The sequence below is a fragment of the Conger conger genome, chromosome 5, assembly GCF_963514075.1.
Source record: "Conger conger chromosome 5, fConCon1.1, whole genome shotgun sequence".
NCBI lineage: Eukaryota > Metazoa > Chordata > Actinopteri > Anguilliformes > Congridae > Conger > Conger conger.
This window is the reverse complement of record NC_083764.1, coordinates 32840010-32865251: the sequence shown is the minus strand read 5'-3', so window position 1 is coordinate 32865251 and position 25242 is coordinate 32840010. Positions and strand designations below refer to the sequence as shown.

Here is a 25242-nt window from a genome sequence, read left to right as displayed (position 1 = left end):
ACTCCATTACCTCAATCCTTTTTTTCTGGAACCAAGATGTTGCTCGCTTACTTGTGTGTTTGGGGTCGTTGTCTTATTGAAACACCCATTTCAGGGGAATTTCCTCTTCGGCATACGGCAACATAATCTCTTCAAGTATTTGAAAAACATTTGCGCCACCATGCTTCACTGTCTTCACAGTGTACTGTGGCTTGAATTCAGTACCCAGGGGTCGTCTGACGTACTGTCGATGACCACTAGACCCGAAAAGAACAATTTTACTCTCATCAGTCCATAGAATGTAACGCCATTTCTCTTTGGGCCAATCAATGCCCTTTTTTTCAACAATGGTGCTTTAAGGGGGCTTCTTGCTGATAGCTTAGCTGTGACAGCACTTACAGGTAATTGCAGATCATCTTTGATCTTTCTGGAGCTGATGAATGGCTGAATCCTTGCCATTCTGACTATTATTCGATCCGTTTTAACAGTAGTTGCTCGTTTTCTTCCGCTTGTTTCAGGTTTTTGTTGCCATTATCAATCATTTTAGCTGAAAATCCACTTCTGCACTTCTTTATATATTTTCCACTCTCCAATAAACTTTTAAATCAAATGACGTTGTTCCTCCGAACAACGTTTAGAATGGCCCATTTTAAGTTGCAATTCAGAAGGAAATATATTTTATAACAATGTGTGAAACATTTGCTTCCCTTCTTCCTTAATAAAGGACAATTAATGACACCTATTTTTTCACAGAATGAATGAATGAAGTCTGTAATTAAACTCCACACTGCTATTATTTTTAACAAGCCCCTTTCAATGAGTCAATTAGCAGCGTGCATGTCATGACAGTCTCTTGTTTTTCTTTAACACGACTACATCTACAAGTCAAGTATTTGCCATGCAGAAATATCACTACTACTAATAACAGTGGTCCATCAGGTTACTGATGTTGTACTGCTATTTGCTTGAACACAATTGTATATCAAACATGAGAAAATAGAATAGTCCAAAATAACTAGGGTTATTAGGGGCTAGATTAGGGGATTTGAAGTTGCCATAGAAACCAAACCTATCAATTTTTTTTGTGAATCTTTTAACATATCCAAGGTTGTGGGTGGTTAATTTAATGCGTAAATTAACAAAATTGCATTTTTCATGAGCTATATCATCGTTGTTATTAATTTTTTATAGGAGGTAGGTCTCATAAGACCAATTTTGAGATCTTGAATATGGCTTCTTGTGTAAAATTATGTGAATTCAGCTTCTGTTTGTTTGTAGAAAGAAAAAGGAAGTGCAAAAACGAGATGAAGACGGGGAAATCGAGAAAACGTGAATTAGGCAAATGCTTGGCAGATGGGGAGAAGTGGACCCACAAGTAGATCATTTGAAGACTTCAAATGCAAACCCCCCCCCCCCCCCCCCCCTCCCAAAAAAAAAGGCTTTAAGTCCACCTGACATCTTTTGTTTTAAATTAGCTATTTTTTATTCGGTTTGTATGTTTAGGTTCACTAATTTCACTTTAATTGCAATGAAGAGGTTATTCATCACTGAATATGTAATAATCTTTTTATCACATTTGTTTGCCTTTTGCTGCAAAACCCCTGTTCATCTGTGTTTTTTTTGCAGAAACCTAAAGTCCATCTGTTTGGACAAGACATAGGAAACTGTTGCAGAATTTAAAGCAGAATTTAAAATGGATGAAACAAGGAAATATCCATGAATGTTCCAAAGTTTTAGAGATAACAATCTGTAGCCCACAAAAGTGTCAAAATCTATTACCTTTTAACCCTTAAACCAGTTTTTTCATGATTAAAAATGTATAACTGTATAAACGTGTCTATAAACACTTAATATTTCATTATCTGATATATGAAGGTATACATGCAGATAATCATAAGTGAAAGTCAAAAATGTAATTTTAAATGGAAATCTTGTAAAGTCGTGATTTCCATTTAAAAATTACATTTTTGAATTAAGTACACATATCACATTATGGAATATTCCTTGGATACAAATAATGCGAGGGTTCCCATAGAACATTGCAATTGAAAAAAAAATACTGTATATAGCCATGCAGTAGAGATGTCATCAAATGTCCAAGTCAAGTCTCAAGTCTCCAGAATGGTACAGCCTAAACAACAGTATGCTGTAGAAATTAATCATGTTTCCTATGCTAATTGAAGATATAGAAACCAGAAGTGTAGAAGACATATTTTGTATATGACATCACGTGACAATTGAAGAAGCAGTATTATCATGGGCACACAAAAAGATAGTGGTTATTTCATTTATTTATTCATATATCAATGGACTGCCACACATCTTTTTATGGATAATCTCCAATTAAATTTAGTCTAAAACTAGGCTTACAAAGTTACAAAGTGTTGAAATTTGAATCACATTGCAGTATTGGTTTATTAATATACTTAATAACTCGGGTTCTACGGTAGCATTTAATGTTAACGTCAATTAACATTAAACAAGCCCTGTCGAAAATACAGTTAATTAACATTAAACAAGCTCTCTCAAAAATACAATACACGCAAATAGTATATAATGTCACCAAACAAGACATTCAAAATCATTCGCTGTCCTGCTTGCATATCGATCTTAAAGACCATACCGAAAGGTTTTTAAAATAGTGCATCATGCTCCAGATCAAAATCCCAATCCCATAACTGCTTGTGTGAACTACATCTGACAATGAAAATGCACAGGGCTTTTCAAGACAACCTGAAGAAGTTTGTTTTAACGTTACTGTACCTTATGCTCGTGGTTCTCTAGCTTGGATAGCTTTTCAAGATTAACCATGTGAAATGCAAGCCAACATCGCTACAACTTGTCAGTCAACAAAATAAGAAAATGTGTGCTTCTGTTATGCTGATTAAATGGTGGCACGAGCATTATCTACACTGAGTGACACGTGAGTTACATTAACATAACAGTGAACAGAGGTGGGATCAGTTCCGGTGCTGGTAAACTGACTTCCATATGAGTTTTCAAATGTCTGTTTAATGGTTGCAACATGCAGAACTGCAATCTTAGTGAGCTATGCTGCAAGAAATACATCGTAGGGTGTTGCTACGTTTGCTACTAAAAGGCGCGTGTTTTAACTAAGGAATATCTTTAATATAAATAATTTTTAAATAATCATTGGTTGTGACATTATTCACTTCGTCATTTTCTTGTGGGAACATAAACAAATGAACTAGCATTTTCCCGTAATATTCAGGCCACTCAATTTCTTTGTTAGCCTAGCAACTGTTAACAATTGTTGCTGTCAACATAAAGAATATGTGTTGTGTAGAACGTAGAATCATTGTTGTTGCTTAGTAATGTAACTTGTTTGTTTAACTGCCAGAGTGAAATTCTGAAGTACGCTCAGTATTCTACCACCAGAAAAATGTAAAATGGTAATTTTTGTAATTGATTCTTAATTGACAGATTGTGTCAACGTAAAGAAAATCACGTGATTAAAAATAACCTTTTATTATATTCCTTATTACTATTAGACCACTTTCTGAATTAAGTCTTTACTAGGAGTCTTTCTCCCAGCAGGCAGGCAGCCTTTCACCTTAATGTCTCTGCTTCTCCTAGAAGGGGGTAGCTAGCACATTCCGGTCTTACAGCAAGGCCAACAAGGGAAGTGAAGACAAAATACTGATAAAAGTTAGCAGCCAGCTGCATGTCTTTTTATTTATGTCCCCTCCCCCTTCTGGTCAGTGTACTGAAAACTGTATTTAAGTCATACTGTGTGTGTGTTGGGCTTTGGGGGATTGATGAAGCTGAATTACTCATCCAGCCCTACTCTCAACCTGTTTCTTGTTAAGCAATTAACTGAATAACATGTTTAATTAAATAGAGATTTCTGAATGTGCTATCATTTTCCTTTGTGCCAGAAAATTGTAAAACATAGCCTGTGCAGCGGCCAGCAGATCTACGCTGGAAAAATGGGAGCATAAAGCAGCCAGCTGCAGGTTTCCATTTATTTTTCTTCAATAGCAATCAAATAATTCATAACCAAGATCAATGTAGCCTATAACGATTTATTTCCAAAATCGTGTAGTGTGATTTCAAAAAATATATATATGTTAATTTATTTACAGAGTTTTCCTCTGTATTGATCATATTTATTTCAGTAAATGATTAAGTCATAATGTCAACATTTATTGAATAACTTTTATATAACACATTTCGAATTATATTACAACAATGCAATTCAATTCAATTCGGTCGATGTGAACATTAACTGAAGCTCCTGACCCGTATCTACATGATTGTAAGCATTGCACCGCTGCCACACAATTGGATGATTAGATAATTGCTTGAATAAGTAGGTGTAATAAAGTAAAAATGTTCCTAATAAAGTCCTCGGTGAGGACAGCTGATGGTTATTTGTCCCAATACTTATGCTGACTTGGAATAGGAGGACTTCACTCATTGCAAATATACAGTGGACTACAGAACTATTGGCGCCCCTGGCTGGCATTGCACAAACAATGCTTTATAAATAATACAATTATAGAAATGAACTTAACCTCATCAAGCATTACAGGAAAAGGCTCCATGCTGTTACCCTTGCCAGAGGTGGATTTTTTATTAGATTTTTGTAAAATATATATTTTTTATTAAAAGAATGTTTGATTTGGGTTGGTTCCATTGAAACATTATTCAAGTATATATTTATTTCTTTCAAATGTGATTATTACAAAACAACAATCAATTTCACACTATCCCAAAACCTTTGCATTTAACTGTATATCTTACAAAAAGCAGCAACACAAGAAATTCAGATGCAGTTGTTTGGCCATGCTGGCTGCAGAGAATTGGGTACTCACCACTCTGATGTACTCAAACATCTCGATTATGGCAGAGTTCATGAGGTTGTAGCGCGAACCATTGTTCAGGAAGGCTTTCACCACTGGCTCAAAAAGAAAGTTCCTCATAATGTAGCGGTTGTAAAACTCATCCTTCAGGCCAATGATTTTCCTCATGAATCGAAGTGCACCTGTTGGAATGAAATAGATAACGGTGCCCTTCACTTGAAAACACACTTTAACAATAAGTTACTTGAAGTAGCCAACATTATTACTCGAAACTATTACTCGACACTGTTCCAAAAAACAGGAATTTGCTGTTGAGGAATGCCACGTAGGAAATCACAGGCAAAGTCATCTTACAGCTTGGGAGCTTCTGGAACTTTCTTTGTAACATTTAGAGTAATTCTCAATCTTCAAAAAACAAACCCCAATTGGTTACCTTTTTTGAGAAGAGACCAAGATAATGTCTGTAGTCGAGAGAGTTCAAGAATAGTAAGCATTTTATATTGGCTATTGTCATTTTCAAGCTTGCGGTAAGAAAAGGGGGCGATACCTAAGGGACTGTTTACAGCCACTGAGTAACAGTTGAGAGAGGTGCAACCAAGAGGCTAAATTGTTCCGTACTTAAATCTACTTATGCAGACCTCAACACTGTTTTTACAATTTAGTCAAATGCTCAGAAAAAGGGTGTGACATCTGGCAATAAGCTTTGTTTATATTATACATAGAGTCATAAATCATATCAAAGTCTGATGTTTTATCAAATACAAAATCGATTACTGCTAAGCAACTACACACAAAAACCTAATTTTGTGATTGACAACCTGCCAAGCTGTAAGAGCAAATCTGTAAATGCTCGCCATTTGCAATTCACAATTTTGGGTGCAGAAGGCTCCCAACAAGCAGAAACGCATCACATCAACACAAAAAAGGGAGCTGGTGAGCACTGAAGCATGCCACATATAGCCGGGATTGCTCACTCACAGAGTGTGAGAAAGGCATGCTGGGAGTCCATGAGCACAAGGACCCTGCGGAGGATATCCTTGTTGATGATGTAGTTTTTTATGTGGTAGGTATGGTGCTCCACACAGAAGGTCAGCAGCTCCAGAATCAGAGCCAGCAGCTGTGATGACTGGAAATCATCTGAATGGGAGAATGAAAGCAAAACGCCATCAGTTTGCTTTCAGGTGAAACCAACAAGCTGTAAACAGAGCAGTTCCCATGCCAGTCATTGACACAAGGCAATCAATAAACAACACAGATTATACTGAGCGTAATTTCCTATTTATTCATAATCTTGGATAAACTGCAATTGTGGGTGCACTTGAATATAGTTTAAAATCAGAAAATAGCACATCAGACACTCAATCTAGCTGATGAAAGGATTGTTACCATAACCAAGATGAGCTGAACAACCAACACAGACAGGAGCAATAGCGAGAGGAAATTTGCTTACTACACTGATGTGAAAAAGTATTTCCCACTTCCTGATTTCCTCCATTATTGCATATTTGTCACACTGAATGGTTTCAGATCTTCAGACAAAATATAACATTGGAAAAAGAGAACCAGAGTAAACACAAAACACATTTTTTAAATGACCATTTCATTAAAACAAATCACACGAAAGTGAGTAACTGGTTGCTAGTTAATGAACAGGGATGCTGGGGCAGGACCTGAAATTAGCTGTTGAAAATTTGTCTGAATGAAATCAGTTCTTCGAAGAAGAGTGGGCTAATATTCCTCCACAGCGATGTGAAAGACTGATATCAACGCACCATAAGACATAAAAAATTATTTTTGATAAAAGATAAACTATTCACAAGTTACAGATATTCTATAGATAACTGGAGGTAGTGCAAAGCAACATTCTTTTTCAAAAGACAATGAGTCTATTTTTACCTGTAGATTCATTATAGAGGTGAGTTGTCAATTCCAAAACCATCTATCACTCTTGATTCAAGTGATTTCCTATTAAGACCTGTAGACTTTTCTTTTCTTTCTCAGGTCTGATACCGCTACAGGGGGGTTCAATTTAGTGCATTAAAAATGGCCATTTGCCAAATTAGTCATGCTTAGCATCAATTAGTGGTGGGTGATCTGGCCAAAATATCAAAACATTAAATTTTCAGCCAGTTTCACCAGACGCATAACATGACATTTTTTACGTTTGGCTGTTCTATTGCAAACGTACAAGTTACTGAACCTGCACAATACAACTAACAATGTAGTTGGCCAACTCAATTTGTAGCCTGCAAACAAACAATATAAGTCTAATTGTGACCAGACACATTCATTCTGGATAATTTCAGTGGTGCACTTAGACCTTGTGAAGCAAACAAAGCAGCGTTTAATTTACACAGAACAAGAGCAATCAAGAAACAGTCACTCTATGATAACAGTGTGGCTGATGGTAGAACCTCACAGAAGTAGCTACAAGCAAAGAAGTTCCAAAGCTTACAAAGTTACGTAACTTCTGTAGGTGAATCAATAAACGATGAAACGTCAACAGTGTCAGTCATGTACCGTATAGAAACAAATATCTTCTTAAAGGCAATCTATTACTGGAGTTATCCAAGTGATTAAATCAAATCAATCTTTATCTATCAAATACACCATTAACAGCAGCCAGAAAGGCATTTATTAGCTGGCAATGAAATTCTTAACATTAGCCTGCGTGCATCCTTGTGCAGCTAAATTAAGAGAAAACAGTGAAACAAGATAAATAATAAAAACCAATTAAGAAAGGATAAGATTGATAAGAAAGTAAAATTACAAGTTAAAATGCCACCAGCCATGAAAAAATACTTGTAAGGTTTCGACAGTAGGGAGTTGCCGTGCAGCAAAAAGCAAACAATGCGGCACATTCAAGTGGCACTTGATCTGTACACATGTACACTGACCGAACAACAAAGGTACCAGTAACATTACTTGTTAACTGTGCTCCCATGTAACTTTTAACAGTATAATATAGGTCTAGCTAAATCAATAGCTAATCTGCAAAAGTCAGTTACTGTGGGCGGCTATATTTCAAAATGTTTTCACATGTTTTTTTTTAACGTTTGCAAATAACTTTTGTGTTGTTATGTTTTGACATCCATTTACATGCAGAACAGATAATATATAATAGGTCCCAGTATCATTTGTTATTTAAATTCTGTTATACTCTTAAAAAGCTTGTTTTGCAGTTTTTCAACGCAAATTGCAAAGAAAGGAAAATCAAGTGTTATTACATTATTCCTGTTGCAGTGGGTAATCTGGTAACCGGTAAAAAATGATAGTGTTTGTTTTGGTTTTGGATTTACTGTCTTGGGAACCTATGGGAGGGACAAAGTGAGGTTTCAGATCATGCAGAATAGTAAAAAGACCAGTGGTTTCCAACCGCATTTAACTGATAAAATTAAAGACGGTGGTCAAGTTAAGTGATGAACGAGGGGACATATGATCACTAAAACTAATAATTTGGTAAAATAGGCAAAAGCAAATGATAACGTGACAAACCTGCATTGTACTAAAAAGTAGTTATAAATATATATATGGACAAACTGAAACATCCGTTTAAATATGTCGTTACCTTTTTATGTAGGCCAATTGTTTGCAAGATAGCACTATTAGCTGTCTGCCTGAAAGAACAGCTGAGTCTACAGCAATCCAAATTCACCCCAGATTTAACAAGCGTCACACTCACTACAAGCAAATAACGTTTTTTGCATTTCATGTAGAATAAATATGTATCAGTGATGCATGCAGATTAATCTGGTATTACTGGTGTATGCACAGACATTCGGTATTAGTGGTGCACGTGTTGCTAATTTTAGGATACCAGGTACAATAATAACATGCATTAACGGTGAAAAACGGATGAAAAGTCCATTATATATTTATAGTGCACAGTTTTAAAGGAGCATGCACAATCATTTATTCATGTTGCATACAACAATAACAATTATGTATTAATAGCACATGCACATTGGTCATTCTAATGGCCCATGCAGAACAAAATATGTGATTTTTATTCTCCATGCCAAGCATAGCTAGCTCTTTCTGGCATAACATGGCTTAAGATGGTGAATAATTCCTCTAAACATGAAAAGCACCCAATAAAGAAAAAATAAGTTTGTTAAAATTCTACGATTGTAACTGCTTGGAACCCAGACGGGCCCAAGCGTAGTCATTCGAATTTTGTACCTTGATATCTCCTAGGAAGGGTCACACTGCTGCCTCCTTTCATTACTTTTCCTAAATACACCAACACCTACCTACCTGTTTTAGAATTTAAAAAATTACTTTCTGCAAACAGAATAGCAAACATATCTAGAACAGCAGGGCAAAAGGACTGAAGCTGAAAGAATTAAAACTGCTGTTGATTTTCAGTTTATTGCGAGAGATGGTTTTGCATTTCTGTCTCATACACATTCTGTGGAAAAAGACAGAAAGCTCTCCCCTTACAAAGAAATTGATATTTAAAACTGTTTATCTGAGTGTAAAAATGCAAAAAAACAAAAACAAAAAACAACCATGATTCAAATGTCTATGTTGTTAACGATGATCAACATCCTAATTCAATTTGAATAGGCTGTGTATTTTAATATTCCCAACAAACAGCATACATTCCAAAGTAGCTGCGAAGCTCATGGTGCTCAGAAACTAGCAAGTCACAGTTTCTTGCCAGTAGCTATGTTATATATAAAGGCGAATCTCAAAAAATGTGGATAACGTGGAAAAGTATTTTTTTCCGTAATTTAATTCAAAAAGTAAAACTTTCATATATTCGAGATTCATTACACAAAGTGAAATATTTCAAGCCTTTTTTTGTTTTAGTCTTCATGATTACGGCTTACAGCTCATGAAAATAAAAAATCCAGTATCTAAAAATATTAGAATATGAATTAAGACCAATCAAAAAAAGGATATATACCGTAAATCCTCAAATTGTGTCTATTGATTCTATTTGAAGCCGGGCCTCGGATAATAGCTGGGGGCATGGTCGATTCGGACAAATAAAGGCCGGCCCCCAAATACAAGCCGGGGTAATATTGCCTACCAGTAGGGCTATCAGTCCATGAGCACTTTACTATTTTATATTGTTGGTTGGTTTAATACCGTTGCCAATGAAAAGTCGTTGTCCTACACCATGGGTCTCCAACACGTTGCTCTCAAGCTACCAGTCGCTTGCCGCCCCCTTCTGAGTAGCTTGCCAGAGGCTGAAGCAGTATACATTTAAACACAATTGTTTCCGCGAGGCATTCCAGCCTTTTAATTAAAAGTAAATCAGGCAAAATTAAAAATTAACTCAATTTAGGCTACTTGGCTACGCAATAAGGTTTCCATGTATTTACAGCACAGCACACGTTCAATGAATGAATGAAAGCGGCTGCCTTGACTCGCAATAAACAGACGGGTGGAAATCCCGACACTCTTTCAGCTACATAAAACTTAACAGTGAACCATCAAATACCCCCCATATTTCAGTGCCCATCAGTCCCAACATTTAGCAACAGAATCAAACAGTCCAAAAGTAAATTAAATCCCAAACCAAAGCAAAAATCTTTTGATAGCCTACCAGAATGCTACTCCAAACGAAACGCATGTCTCACAATAAAACGCACCTTAACTTGCTGTTATCTACGCTAATTTGTTATTGTTCATGAAGGCGTGTCTGGCAAGTTGTTATTTTATGAAGACGCATCTGTTTTGGCTTTCATTAATGGTTGAGCTACTAAGTTGCATTTCTGAACGGTTACAGGAAGTGTTGAACAGTGTTGGCCCACTTTAAGTGTAGCCTTTTACTTTATTTCTAAGAATAAATTTCTACAACAGAAGCCTAATAAGAAATAAAGGCCTGCCTCGAATACAAGCCTGCCCCAAATAAAGGGCTGTGCTTTGTACAGCCTAAGTAAATAAAAGACCCCGGCTACAATTTGAGGATTTACGGTAATAGAGAAATGTCGACCTTCTGAAAAGTATGTTCATTTATGCACTCAATACTTGTTCGGGCGATCATGGGGAAGACTGCTGACTTGACAGTTGTCCAGAAGACACTCATTGACACCCTCCACTAGGAGGGTAAGCCACAGAATGTCACTGATGAAAGGGCTGGCTGTTTGCAGAGTGCTGTATCAAAGCATATTCATGGAAAGTGGGGTAGGAAAATGGGCACAAGCAACAGGGATGACCGCAGCCTTGAGAGGATTGTCAAGCGAAGCCGATTCAAGAACTTCGGGAGCTTCACAAGGAGTGGACTGAGGCTGGAGTCAGTGCATCGAGAGCCACCAAGCACAGATGTGTCCAGGAAATGGGCTACAAGTGTCACATTCCCAGTGTCAAGCCACTCCTGGACCAGAGACAACATCAGGCTGAGGAGAAAAAGAACTGGACCGTTGCTCAGTGGTCCAAAGTCCTCTTTTCAGATGAAAGTAAATTTTGCATTTCATTTGGAACTCAAGGTCCCAGAGTCTAGAGCAAGAGTGGAGAAGCACAGAATCCAAGTTGCTTAAAATCCAGTGTGAAGTTTCCACAGTCAGTGATGACTTGGGGTGTCGTGTCTTCTGCTGGTCAACCAGGAGATTTTAGAGCACTTCATGCTTCCATCTGCTGACAAGCTTTATGGAGATGCTGATTTCCTTTTCCAGCAGAACTTGGCACCTGCCCACAGTGCCAAAACTATTAGTTTGCTGACCATGGTACTACTGTGCTTGATTGGCTAGCCAAGTCACCTGAACCCCATAGAGAATCGGTATTGTCAAGAGGAAGATGAGACAAGACCCAACAATATAGACAAGCTGAAGGCCCCTGTCAAAGCAACCAGGGCTCCCCTCAGCAGCGCCACAGGCTGATTGCCTCCATGCCACACTGCATTGATGCAGTAATTTCTGCAAAAGGAGCCCCAACCAAGTATTGAGTGCATAAATGAACATACTTTTCAGAAGGTAGACATTTCAGTTTTCCCAACAACAGCCAACTAATATTAGCTGTTTAACAAAGGCAGCAAAGATACAAAGAAAATACTTGTCCTCCTGGCGGCGTTGACCCCTACTCAAAAATAACTTGAACTCCAAATCCGGCATCTTCCCATTAAATGCTGTAAACGTAAACCATGTGCTTCAAATGAGCTACGCTACCGAGGAGGGTTAAACATAAATGAGCCAAGTTTAAAAAAATGCATAAGTCAGTTGTAAGAACAGATGATACGGTCACAATTTCATGGACATAGACATTATTTTTGCTTAAGATGTAAGGTAGCTAGCTAGCTAGGTAGCTAATTGTGCTGAACATAACTATGACAAGTTTGGGTTATAGCCATCTCCTTGATTTGTTTGTTGAAGTTGTTTGTAGTGGATTGCTTGCTATAATGTTAACATAGCTAAATTTTGCTAGCTAGTGAGGTAGAATAGGTAAGATTTTTGTGTTAAAACATTGTTACAAGACCATTGTAAATCCCTTCCTATCATTGAAAAAGGCTCACTGACATGTTGACTCACCCTCCGCCTGTGTTTATAGTCCTTAAATTCGGGTTACAAAATATGCAGTTGATGGGCAGGCACTCTGTACCAAAACATTGTATAACTACGATAATTCAAGCTCATTGGTAGAAAATTGGTTTCAATTGCCACAGCCAATGGCATTTCAACGTCAGCGCGTTCACAGAGAAGGGTTGGGATAAACAGTGGTTTGAGCATGTTTGTTGCTGCAATTCCTCTTTTGACCGTTGGTGGACTATTTATCTTGGTATACCCTGTTGGCTTATTGCTGTTGTTGCTACATGTATGTATAGCACAGCATACAATTTTAGCGACAGTATCTGCTGCATCTGAACTGGCAGTATTTCACAAATTGCCGATTCGGTAGAGTTCAGTATTTTATTCAGTGCAGTTATCTAGCCTAGCAAACTGTAATCATGCTTTGTGAAATACTCCTTCAATGCTACTGTCAGCTGGTTATTATCAAGCCCATACAGTTATACATTGTTGCTTCTTTGTCAACTAAGTGGAACAACAAGGAACGCAGCAACAACAGTAAAACATTCTAACAAAATGTTGCCGTCACGATGTAGCCTAAATTTCGCAATGACAATAATCGCCCAATCTACACTGATGAACTTTCAGAATAGTCATACAGTAGCCTATCCACTGGATATTAACAATTGTCTTTAAAATAGTGTTAGATAAGTCAAATAATGTAACCGATAAGCATTCCGCTTGATGAAATCGAACAGGCTGAGGGCAAGTTATGCATGTCACAGTTGAGCCTACTATCCTACATATCCAGTGTACTGTCTCTGTTGTATATTTTCAAGCATGTTCTTTCTTTCCTTGATGGACCGAATTAATGATTAATGCATCAATGTAAGCTGTTTGTATAGGCTAGCCAAGAGCATCAAAATCTCTTTTGGATTTATTAGAAATTTCAAGCACTAGTTAGCCAACTGTTGCTATAGTTGCGAGCATATATCATTCCCACTGTGGCGCATGACATCTGTTAGGCCAAATACTTTGCTTGTCTACTTGTATTTGTCATTCTAAAAACACTAATTCTGAGCGTGACTTTTTATTCATTTAAAATTATACAGGCTTATTTATTATACATTACATTATATTTCCTCTTCCTGCCTCATGCCTAGCCTCCCAGACTTTCAGAAGAGTTGAGATGTCTGATGGCTTATGTTACAGAATTGTGCTTCTAGAGCCGTGGTGGTGCAACAGGCTAAGAGGCAGCAAACCTTGCTGTTGCAGTTCAGTTCGTTGCAGTTGCACACCGAGGACTGGGATTCTATTACTGGTCCTGCCAAAGGCTGAGTTTGGCCGGCTTGCGGGGAGTGGCATACAGCAAAAGCGCCCCGATCGCCTCAGTGTCACAGGTTTGGAGAAGGCGTGTCGCTCTCCAGATTGTCAGATCCATTCATGCTGCTGAAATTGGTGTAGATAGGGTACACTTGGCAACCAAATTGGGAGGAAAAAAGGAAAAATCTGAAATAAATAAAATAAAATAATAATAATAAAAAGATCTGTGAAAAGGCTAGATAAATGTCTTCTGGAATGGAAAACAGCTACTAATGCATTTGTTTATGGATCATATTAGACCCAAGGTTCTTATCTCATTCCTAACACACCATAGTCTGCAATGGCCAGAATCATCTTGATGGTGTTAAGAATGGGGGCGGAGACGTTTTTGGATGTGAACAAAGGGCTGCATCAAGGCCTAAAATTCTGCACTGTCAGCCTTTCATTTTAAGCAGCTTAAATAACCATTGGCGAGATCTAGGGAAACGCACAGTCATATAATGATAAACAAATGAATCTGCAGGTGATGCATCTGAAGTAAATTCTCACAATCTGCGGGGCAGCCTGTAGCCTTGTGGCTAAGGCACATAACAGTAGTCTTAAAAGATTTTTCAAAAGTTATTTTGGACTATTCCATTTTCGCTTTTTCATATACAAACTAATCGATGAGTAAGGTTTTTGAAGCTGCCATAGAAACCAAGCCTATGACGACACAATAAAACATTTTTTCATAAAAGATGGTCTTGATCTTCAACATATGCAAAGTTAAGGATGGTGGTACATGCCCCTTTCGGCATTTGCTTACTTAATTGCATTTACATGAGCTATATCATCATTGTTAATCACCTATTGTACTTAAAACTTTTTAAAGGAGGCCTCAATAAGACTTCCGCAGACAAAAATAATGTACACCAAAAATGGGTTGAGACAAACTACACCTTGAAAATATCATTTTTAAGACTGCATATTTATATTCTACACACTTGTGAATGCTTGCCACTTTATAAGTGATGGCCCTCTAACTTCTAGAAGGCTCTAGCACAATAACAAAACAGGATAAGAAGCTCAAATTTATTTCTATTCCTCATCATTGCCGACCGTGACACAAAAATGTGCATATGTTCGTAGAGACGTGCACACGCATTAACAGGGTTCTCAAAAGGTGTCGAAAGGCATTTTTGGCTCAGTCTCAAAGAGTCAGATTACGAGGCACTTAGTAACATCATCCGATAATTATGCAAAAACAAATTATGCTAATGTCATGTGGGAAATCGTTTTATGAACAGCTTGTAACAATATCTCTTGGATCATAATATTTACATTTACATTTTTGTCATTTGGCAGATGCTTTTAATCCAAAGCGACTTACAAGTGCATAGGTTCTACCATAAGTCAAAGCATCACATCCAGAACTAGCAAAATACACATGAAATGCTGTTCTAAACATAGTCGTCATCATAAGTGCAAATGTTTTTTTTTTTTTTTTTTGGGGGGGGTTAGACAAGGATAGGGATATCAGAAAGGAGGGGCAGGGGAAATCAGGAGGGAGGACTAAGGTAGAGTTTGAGGTGGGTTTTGAGTCTGCGTCGAAATAGGGGGAGGGATTCTGCTGTTCTGACAGTGGTAGGCAAGTCATTCCACCACTGAGGAACCAGAACGGAAGGCGTGAACGTGCAGCTCGACCGCCAGGTGCACGTAGAGAGGGAACCATAGGGCGACCAGAGCTGGCAGACCGGAGTGGTCTAGCTGGGGAGTAGGGAGTGATCAAGGATTGTATGTAAGGTGGGGCAGTCCCCTTAGCAGCCTGAAATGCCAACACTAGGGCCTTGAAACGGATGCATGCGGCAATAGGAAGCCAGTGGAGGCCAATGAGAAGCGGGGTGACATGAGCCGACCTGGGCTGACTGGTGATCAGGCGGACGGCAGCATTCTGGACCAGCTGGTGGGGCTTGATGGCACACGCTGGGAGACCGGCTAGGAGGGAGTTGCAGTAATCCAGGCGGGAAATGACGAGCGCCTGGACTAGGAGCTGGGTGGCTTTCTCCGTCAGGAGATGACGGATACGGTGTATATTATACAGAAAGAACCTGCAGGTTCTGGCAGTGGAGGATACTTGTGGAGCCAGGGTGAGGCAGTTATCAAGAGTCACCCCAAGATTTCTTTACGGGAGGAGGAAACTACAAAGTCCTCAACAGTCAGTGAGAGGTCGATCGACGGAGAGGACTTAGCAGGGATGTGGAGAAGCTCAGTCTTGGCAAGGTTGAGCTTCAGGTGGTGAGAAGTCATCCACGCAGAGATATCAGCCAAGCAGGCAGAGATCTGTGTGGTGACTTGGGTGTCGGGGGGGAAGGAAATAAAGAGTTGGGTGTCATCAGCGTAAGAATGATAAGAAAAGCCATGGGAAGAGATAACAGAACCAAGAGACATGGTGTATAGCGAGAAGAGGAGAGGCCCAAGAACTGAGCCCTGCGGGACTCCAGTTTGTAGGGGGTGAGGGTCGGAGACTGAGCCGCTCCAAGTCACCTGGTAGGAGCGACCAGAGAGGTAGGAGGAAAACCAAGTGAGTGCAGACCCTGTGACACCCATCCCAGACAGCGATGAGAGCAGAATCTCATGGTTGACTGTATCGAAGGCGGCCGACAGGTCGAGGAAGATGAGGACAGAGGAGAGGGATTTGGCTTTAGCAGAGTGGAGTGCCTCAGTGACCGCGAGCAGGGCAGTCTCAGTGGAGTGGCCACTCTTGAAGCCAGACTGGTTGGGGTCATGGAGATTGTTCTAGAGAAGATAAGTGGACAGTTGGGAGCAGACCGCCCGTTCCAGAGTTTTAGCGAGAAAGGGAAGAAGAGAGACAGGCTGGTAGTTGTTCAGGGCAGAGGGGTCAAGAGTAGGTTTTTTGAGCAGGGGAGTGACTCTGGCCCTCTTCAGGGAAGAGGGCATGGTGCCGGAAGAGAGGGAGGTGTTGATTAGAGAGGAGAGAAAAGGGAGAATGTTATCGGATATAGATTGTAGGAGGGGAGAGGGGATGGGATCAAGAGGACAGGTGGTCGGGCGGTGGGATGTAAGGAGTTTCAATGTGTCAGCGTCAGAGAGGGGAGAAAAGGAGGTTAGGGAGTTGGGGGGGGATGCATATCATAAAATATGCAAACTTTGACCAAAATTCTTTTTTTTTCTTTAAGATAAATCAAATGCTCCAGGATGATATGAGAGGCTGAAAACATATTAATGCAGGCCTTTAATAATTGTGTTCATATTTACAAATCACTTTCAGTTTTAGCAATAAGGGGGATCATAGATAAGCACTTCAGGAATTTGATTCCACCACGCTCTCATTTTTGACCACATACCAACTCCCCACGGTATTGTGCTCTCCTGTAAAAATAAGATGTCGCCGTGATGTGGATTTACTTGCGTCAGGTCACATAACGGGTTCAGCCTACCCCCTCTTGTTCTTATTTTGTCTTAATTGGCAATTGCAAATAAGTGATATTTGGGCAGGATTTTGGAAATCCAAACCAGTTTAAAAAAACTGAGCTTTTTGCTGCTGACGACTTGACGTCAATAGTATGGTTAGCGGAATATAAATTGTGGCACTATAAGCATTTTTTTGCATAGTCAGCCATTTATTCTATGCAACCAATGACACCATTGGGTGAATGTTTTTTGCAAAAACTTTATAAATGCATGACGAATTAACATCTGCCGCATATGCCTGGAAAAGTGAAGTCGAGAAGCACAGTGAAGAACAGCACAGTGAGTAGGAGGTTGAGCTGGACTGGAGAAGCAGTTGTGCGTTTCCCTGCCTGTGTATCGCTGTTGGAGTGAACAAAATACAAGTTCTTATCTTGTCTTTCCACAGTACAAATAGTCCTGCTTTACTTGGTAAAATAGCACAGCTAAGTATCGATTCTTTGGCATACACATGTATCATTACAAGAAATTCACCACCAGTGAAATCTATATTTTGACAGCACTACTACATGAGCATGTGTAACAGTGAGAGGATGCTCATACTACAAGGGGGCAGGTACAACAATGAGAGAGAACTTACCTTTGCTAGGTTTCTTGTCAGTGGTATTGGCCAGTAGTGGAGCAGACAGCACATGCATGCAGTGCTTGTAGAAGAAGCTCAGGAATTCAGTTTTTTCAGTTTTCTGCAGGATACACAGAGTGATCAGCCTCTAAAGCAATCACACATGTTGTATGTATATCAACATGTTTATCAAATTCTTGAAACTGGGATACGGCATATAAATGGTTCATTGGTATCTGATACCATGTTCCTCAGGTAAAGCACAGCTTTTGACTAGCTTTTGTGCAGCTGGGGTAGAGGGAGTGGGTGCCTCACATTGGCGGTGGCGAGCATGTTCTCAGGGTCCAGCAAGGCCCGCAGCAGCCCCATGAGCTGCACTGCACCCCCTAACTCCGGGTCAGTGTCACAGATCATGTGCTCCATTATCAGGTTGATCAGAAGGATGTCCTGGGGAAAAACCATGTCATGGAACGGTTATCCTTTTGAGGACACTGAAGGACAATACTGGATCACCAGAATCAAGTAAGCATGTGGTTCATGACTCACATCGTCGTTCTGGGATTCCTGCATCACAAACTCCCGCACCATGGAAGGGTTGTACTCCACCAGGTAGGAGAAGATGTCTGTGGCTGTACAGCGTACCTGAACATCCTCCATTCCCTGCCAAAAACCAGGAGAGGAAGCATGCATTTCACATCAAAAAAGATCTGATAAAGGCCTGGGATCATATGCAAAAAGCATCTCAGAGTACAAGTAGAGGGACCTGCATCGAGCTAGAAATGAGGACTGAACCAGCCTAAGCCTGATATCCATAAAGCCCAAAGCGAACCCACCAAAACCAGATAAGAGTTTGACCTGAAATAACAAGTCAAAAATACCATAGAGCACAACAGAAAATAATGCTGTGTTTCCCACAGGAAAGCTGGAAGTGAAGGTGCTTTCAGTTACAAAATGGGGGAGGAGCAACACTTAAGACCATATATAAAAAAAACTACTGAAACCCACTTTTTTCAACATGCATTTATTTAGTACAATAGTATTTTCCCTGGTTTGTTTTATACGTGTTTATTTGGTTTTATTGATGTTTTTATTATTTTTCTTGTTGCTGGTATTATTATTATTATTATTATTATTATTACCACCACTTTACCACTGCTACTTCCATTTACAGCATTTACATTATTTATTTATTGCCATTCTAAAATAATATGTATATTTTGGTATATTTTATCCTGATTTTATGCTTGTTTATGTAAAGCACTTTATAACATCTGTTTGGAAAAGTGCTTTATAAATGAAGATCTATCTATCTACCTATCTATCTATGTCAGATTAAAAAAAACAGGTACAGGCAGGTATTAAAAACATGTTTGTTTACATACAGTCTATGGAAGAAGGAAAACATTTTTTGTTAAAAGGGAATAGCTGTTGGAAGTGTTGCTCTGCACTATTTGTAAACATCCATCCAAACATTTGGAGCTAAAAAGCAAAACTGATTATCAATCAGCACTCCAGGGTGCTTTATGAATGCAGACCCTGATCTGTACATATGCACTCTTTTATTACAGTTCAAGTAGGTCAGTAAAAGCTGCTATCAACACATGTCAGTTATTGCACAGCTTTTGCCCCACCCTAGCTTACCAATATCACTTCTAGTGCTGGTAGTATGCCCATGTTTGACAATGTTTTGAAGAAAGCGTCTCTGTTTTGAGGTTGTAATGTTTGAGAAAATGCACAGAATTCCTTAAGAAAGTTTACCTGTGAAAGAAAAGAAACAGCACTTGATGACCAGAAGAAGTCAGACAAAGGCATGGATTCGTCCAACTTTGACTTTGCATTAAATGAAAACCTGCATTTATTTTAGCGAGCTCAGGAATCACTAAAACAAAACAAAATATAAAAAGCTTGTAACAATTGTGAAATCAAAAAAGTGTAACAATTGTATTTACATAAGCAAAAGTCAAACATAAGGAAAAATGTTTTTGCCTGCAGTGGCTAAACACTGGAGCACTGGAAAAAGCATGCTGCAACTGTACAGCAGATATAGCTGGGGCAGGTGGACTAGAGAAACAGAATTTCATTAGTGAGTAATGAGGCAGGGGTTTACCCCGCTGAATTGTGCCCACCCTGAATTCCTCAATAATGCCATTATAATGCCACTGTAATGCCCATGGGACTCATGGCAGGAGCTGCACCACTGTAGTTGCATCAACCTGCCACTCTGCTCGGAACACCCAAGGCACAACATTTGTGTCTCCCTACAACTCCATTTAGTATACTTAGCAGAGGGTCGGGACTTAGTACCAGCTCATGTCTCTTGTAGTCATCGGTGGCTTCATTGGTTAATTGTGCAAAAAGGTCAGTCAGGAACTTTTCATCATCCTGATGAGGAAGGAGAGAGAAGTCTGTCACTGCTTTGGTGGCTGTGGCTTACTGAACGGTGTGTGTTCAGTAAGAATGTTCAAACTGCATGTCTGGTTGTCTACTGAATGGCATTTCTTATGAAGGGAATCAAGCAGAAAGATGATATTTGAGAATTTGCAAGACAACAGAACCCTCTGAACGTTGATGAAAAGTTTCCATGCCATAGAGCTCACCAGCACAGATAGCAATTGAGCATAATAAAGCAAAAATGTAATGGGATTTGCAATATACCAAGCAAAGCTATTCATAATTATTTATTTATCAGAAAACACTACCCTTTAAATGAAATGTTTGCATTTGTCGAAAGCTATGAAATTAAACGCTCACATCAGCCTGCTTTCCATCAAGGTACATCAGGACAGATCCTTGACAACTGCTATCGCTCTGTAAATGTCTACTGTACTTTAAACAACATTTACATTTCACTGGGTCCACTAGGCGGTACCACAGCCAAAACAATACAACTCAGTATAGCACATGAGATATGTTTCTGCACAACAGGTATGTCATCATTTAAGGCAAAAACAAAAAGATAATAAATAGCCTATAGGACAGTAGCTGAGGAACAGCAAGAAACAACAGCTAGGCTCCTGGAAGATTGGAGTTGCCCTCCAATGTCTCTGTGCTTGTTCACTTCATTCACTCTGTGGCTCCCTCCTGCTGCTAACTTTAGCTAGACCTACCCATGGTTGGAAAAAAACAGAATTTGGTAAATCACTAAATGAAACCTGAAATTAAATCTACTTGGAATTAATTAACTTTAAGAAATTAAAATTTGCTGCTGCCACTCGCTGCGTATATACTTTGCTTAACTGTTGTTCGTCACAGTACAATGCAATGGTAGGGAAAGAGATCTGAAGAGGACACTTCAAAATAGTGAGCGTTGTGAGCATTGTTGCACACGTTGTGTCTCAAGTGGATACTTGTAAATTCGGCAAGCTAATAGCTAATTTGCTTGTTGCTACTGATAACGAACTGGTATCGTTTTATAACAAGATATGTATTCTTCGCTTGGATAATAAGCAATAGTTTACAGAGTTTCAGTGATCGCTTGTCTGTAGTACAATTTGGGAAGCTACACGTCCAAGTTGCATTGTTTGTGGTACACTATCATATCTTAGTTATATAGCCAGCTAGTTCCACAGCCAAATAAGTTGCTTGCTCATAATATAGTTGGTTAGCTAAAGTGAAAACTTCAACAAAACATATAAATAGTGTTGTGCAGCACACTAAAGTCAACATTTCATAAAGTCACCTGTTCAGCGAACATTTTCTTACTAGAACACTAAGAAAAGACAGCAGGCTCTGGCGTGCTTGTCACTGTCAACTGACAGTGACAAGCTCTACCTTAGCCCTCCCTCCTGATTTCCCCCGCCCCTCTTTCTGATATCCCTATCCCTCTTGTCTAACCCCCCCCAAAAAAAAAATAATAATAATAATAATTAACTTATGATGACTATGTTTAGAACAGCACTTCCTATGTATTCTTCTAGTTATGGATGTGATGCTTTGACTTGTGGAAGAACCTATGCACTTGTAAGTCGCTTTGGATTAAAAGCATCTGCCAAATGACTAAAATGTAAATGTAAATGTAATTGCTGTACAGCTGTACAATGTTTTGATACATTTGACAGCCCTACAAATGTCCACTTTGAAACCCGAATTTAAGGACTATAAACACAGGCAGAGGGTGAGTCAACATGTCAGTGAGCCTTTTTCAATGATAGAGGTTTACAATGGTATTGTAACAATGTTTTAGCACAAAAATCTTACCAATTGTACCTTTAACTGAGAAAGCTATAAAGTTAGCTACCCAGGTATCATGAAATTCAAACTACCGAACTATAGAAGATAATGATAAGCTGATGTTATATAAAATGATTTCTCAGATACAACCTAATAAGCAAGCAAGCTAGCTAGCTAAAGTTTGCAATAACAAACTCAATAGCTTGCAAATATTTCCACTTATCTGTTAACCAAGCTACTTTTGGGCTTCCGGAAACGCTATTCATAAAGAGAAGCATTGTAGAGTACTTGCAAATTAAAAGAACGCTATGTGATTGAAACTGAGACGCTGATATTTTTTACTGCAATCTGCACTGTTTTATGAATTGCTAGCTTTCTCGACGCAACATTGCCGTTTGCTCTGCCATCTTGTTACGGTTCTCCAAATCTTCCGTACCCAGAAGCTACAGCACATGTACTGCGTAAGCCATCTCGTGCATGCTGTCAGTCACTACATAAGAGAAATCACGATTATAAGCGAGTCCCTACCAGGTCTGGCAAAAATCTCTTGCCTCAACAAGCCTTCTTCAGCATACTTTGAACAGCAACGCATAGCATCCACTCTTGCTGCAGCCTAACAAAAAACTATGTTTGGCTACATTGTTAGCTAGTTAGCTAACATATCAAGCTTGTGATAAGCATAAGTGACATGCTGGTTGTCAGGATTATATTGTGAAAATAGTAAATGGGGCCATTGTTTAAGTTTTCAGCATTTCATTTCACATTTCTGACATAATATACTAAAAGACTTGAGGCAAATGATCCCTCAAAACATGGCTTGTTAACACTCTGTGATTGCAATGGTGGTTAGAATGAAAACCAGCATGCACAAGGATTGCCCAAGAGAGAGTTTGAGAACCACTTGTGTAGGGCAGGGGTGGCCAACCCTTGCCACACATAAAAAAAATAGGTAAAATGAACAGAAGATTATGTTGCCAACATCTGCTGCCCCTAATCTGAAGCACAACCCTGGTTCCTAATACCAAGGGTCTCTGTCTCAACAGAAATATGTATTGCTAGCATTAAAATACGTAATAATTCAAAACACATATAGGTAATAGTTTTCATGAACCACTTACCTGCAACATTCCAACAATTTCCACTTTATTAAAAAAGATAAAGGAGTGGAGAGTGGACAGCATATTCTCCTCGAAAACTGAGGGGGTGGGGAGGACCATGTCCTGAATGTACTGCACCCGGTAGGTCTGGTGGATTTTCTGCTTGAGTTCAGGGTCTGAAATGGGGATGACCTCCTTGAACTTGGCAGTCTTAGTCAGGAACTCCCTGTGTCTTCGCGGCTGGGGGAGAGCAGGGTCAAACTCCAGGCAGCCAATCACGTCCATGATGCACTCCTCTGAGAACATGACCTCAAAGAGTGTAGTTCGGTTGAGAAGGAAGATCCCCTTAATGATCTCATAGAGGTGGTGGAGGCCCTCTCGGTTCTCCAGGTCCTCACACACATGGAAGAGCTCCAGGAGCTTTTTTATGTAGCCCTCGTTCTCCACAGCCAGGGCCAGCTTCTCACGACGGAAAGGTGAGGGCAATGAGGAGGCCACCAGCTCGGCCACATCCTCTAGTCGGCTCAGCTCACACAGCGGCAGCTCGAAGCCCGGGGATGACATGTCGTCGAAGCGCTCCTCCTCTGACTCGTCCACCAAATCCTGGGTAATATCCATTGAAGGGTCTTTGCCCTGGACCTGGTTACCAATGGACACATACAACAACCAAAAATAAATAGGCTAATTATAACCCACACGTTATCGTGTAATACCACTCAAAAAAAGCCAAAGCTCCTTCCAAAATCTGAACGATTGGTTAATGAATATGAGCCTGGATTCAAACCAAATTAATTGTTTTCCTTTTAAACTGCACTTTACAGTACTAATGGTTAATTGAAAAAAAAAGAGAAAAAAGAAATATATATATATTGGTAGGCTACTGTAAACCAAATCAATGTCATTTCTAGCGGTTTTGTCACGGCACATTTTGTTTGTAAGATAATAATCTGTCTATTTCCGACACATTGAAACATATTTAATAGCCTATGTGAGTGTGTATGAAGTTAATACAATAGAGGCAGGCACACATACAATGCAGGCTAGCTAGGTAAAAAGAGAAGAACACACAGCTTGAAAGTAATAGGCTACCCATACACTGCTGTTAATGCTCCCTGGTAACATGCAGTGCCCTCCATAATGTTCATAATGTTCATAATGTAAAAAATCACCAGGTTAAAGTGCACAGGGCATTTTTATACATTTAGTTTTTAACATGTAGAAATTTCAGCAGTGTTTATACATAGTCCTGCCCATTTCAGGGCATCATAATGTTTTGGACACAGCAATGTTATGTAAATGAAAGTAGTCATTTTGTTTCATATCCTTTGCATGCAATGACTGCTTGAAGTATTTGATTCATTGACATCACCAGTTGCTGGGTGCCTTCTCTGGGGATGCGCTGCCAGGCCTGTATTGCAGCCATCTTCAGCTCATGCTTGTTTCGGGGGCTAGTCCCCTTAAGTTCTCTCTCCAGCATATGAACGGCATACTCAATTGGGTTCAGGCTTGGCCACTCAAGAATTGACCATTTTAGCTTTGAAAAACGAATTTGTCACAGAGTTCTCAGATAAAACCTAATAAGCTAGTAAGATAAGGTTTGGAACAGCAAACACAATAGCAAGCAAATATATAAATATGGCGGCTATTTTTGTTACTGTCACCTTCCTTTCAGCTCTGACCAGTCTGGCCATTCTCCTCTGACGTCTCATTAACATGGCGTTTCTGTCTGCAGAACAGCTGCTCACTGGATTTTGTTTTAGTTTTTTCCAACATTCTTTGCAAAATCTAGAGACTAGTGTGTGTGTGAAAATCCGTGTAGTGTGATTTAAAAAGAATTTATATAATGTTAATTTATTTTCTGACAATTGTACTGGTCAAAGCTGACTGGATGGTGACAGCAATCCAAATAACCACACATTACAACAGTGCTAAGCAGAAGAGAATCTCTGAAAACACAGTGCTTCAAACCTCTTAAGTGGATAGGCTACAGCAGCAGAAAAAAATAAGTCTAATAGATACCTAATTCCTCTGTATTGATCATATTTATTTCAGAAAATTATTATGAAGTAATTTATTGAATAACTTTGATATAACACATATTGAATTATATTACAACAATGCAATTCAATGAGTCAATGGGTAGAATATGTGGGGGCAGGGGCTGAAATATACTCAATATCTTAAAAAGAATACCTAATATAAAGTTAAAGAAACTATTGACATAATACATATACACTCAGTGAGTACTTTATTAGGTATTTATGAAGCGTTGTGTGTTCAGAGATTCTCTTCTGCATACCATTGTTGGCTATTTCCATTTTTGTCACCTTCCTGTCAGCTTTGACCAGTCTGGCCATTCTCCTGAC

The 25242-nt window shown here is 39.2% G+C and overlaps 1 protein-coding gene across 1 annotated transcript in view; it reads right to left on the bottom strand.

Annotated features, from left to right (window-relative positions):
• Positions 1 to 25242, bottom strand: part of LOC133128532 (serine/threonine-protein phosphatase 4 regulatory subunit 3-like) — a 62421-nt gene that overhangs the window by 6473 nt on the left and 30706 nt on the right. Inside the window, exons 4-11 of the mRNA XM_061242137.1 lie at positions 22898 to 23515; positions 19914 to 19991; positions 19251 to 19367; positions 18156 to 18269; positions 17925 to 18056; positions 17628 to 17730; positions 5784 to 5942; positions 4818 to 4987 (exon numbers count right to left, since the gene is read on the bottom strand). Coding sequence (XP_061098121.1) covers positions 4818 to 4987; positions 5784 to 5942; positions 17628 to 17730; positions 17925 to 18056; positions 18156 to 18269; positions 19251 to 19367; positions 19914 to 19991; positions 22898 to 23515 — 1491 coding nt within the window. The remainder of the gene's footprint in view (positions 1 to 4817; positions 4988 to 5783; positions 5943 to 17627; positions 17731 to 17924; positions 18057 to 18155; positions 18270 to 19250; positions 19368 to 19913; positions 19992 to 22897; positions 23516 to 25242) is intronic.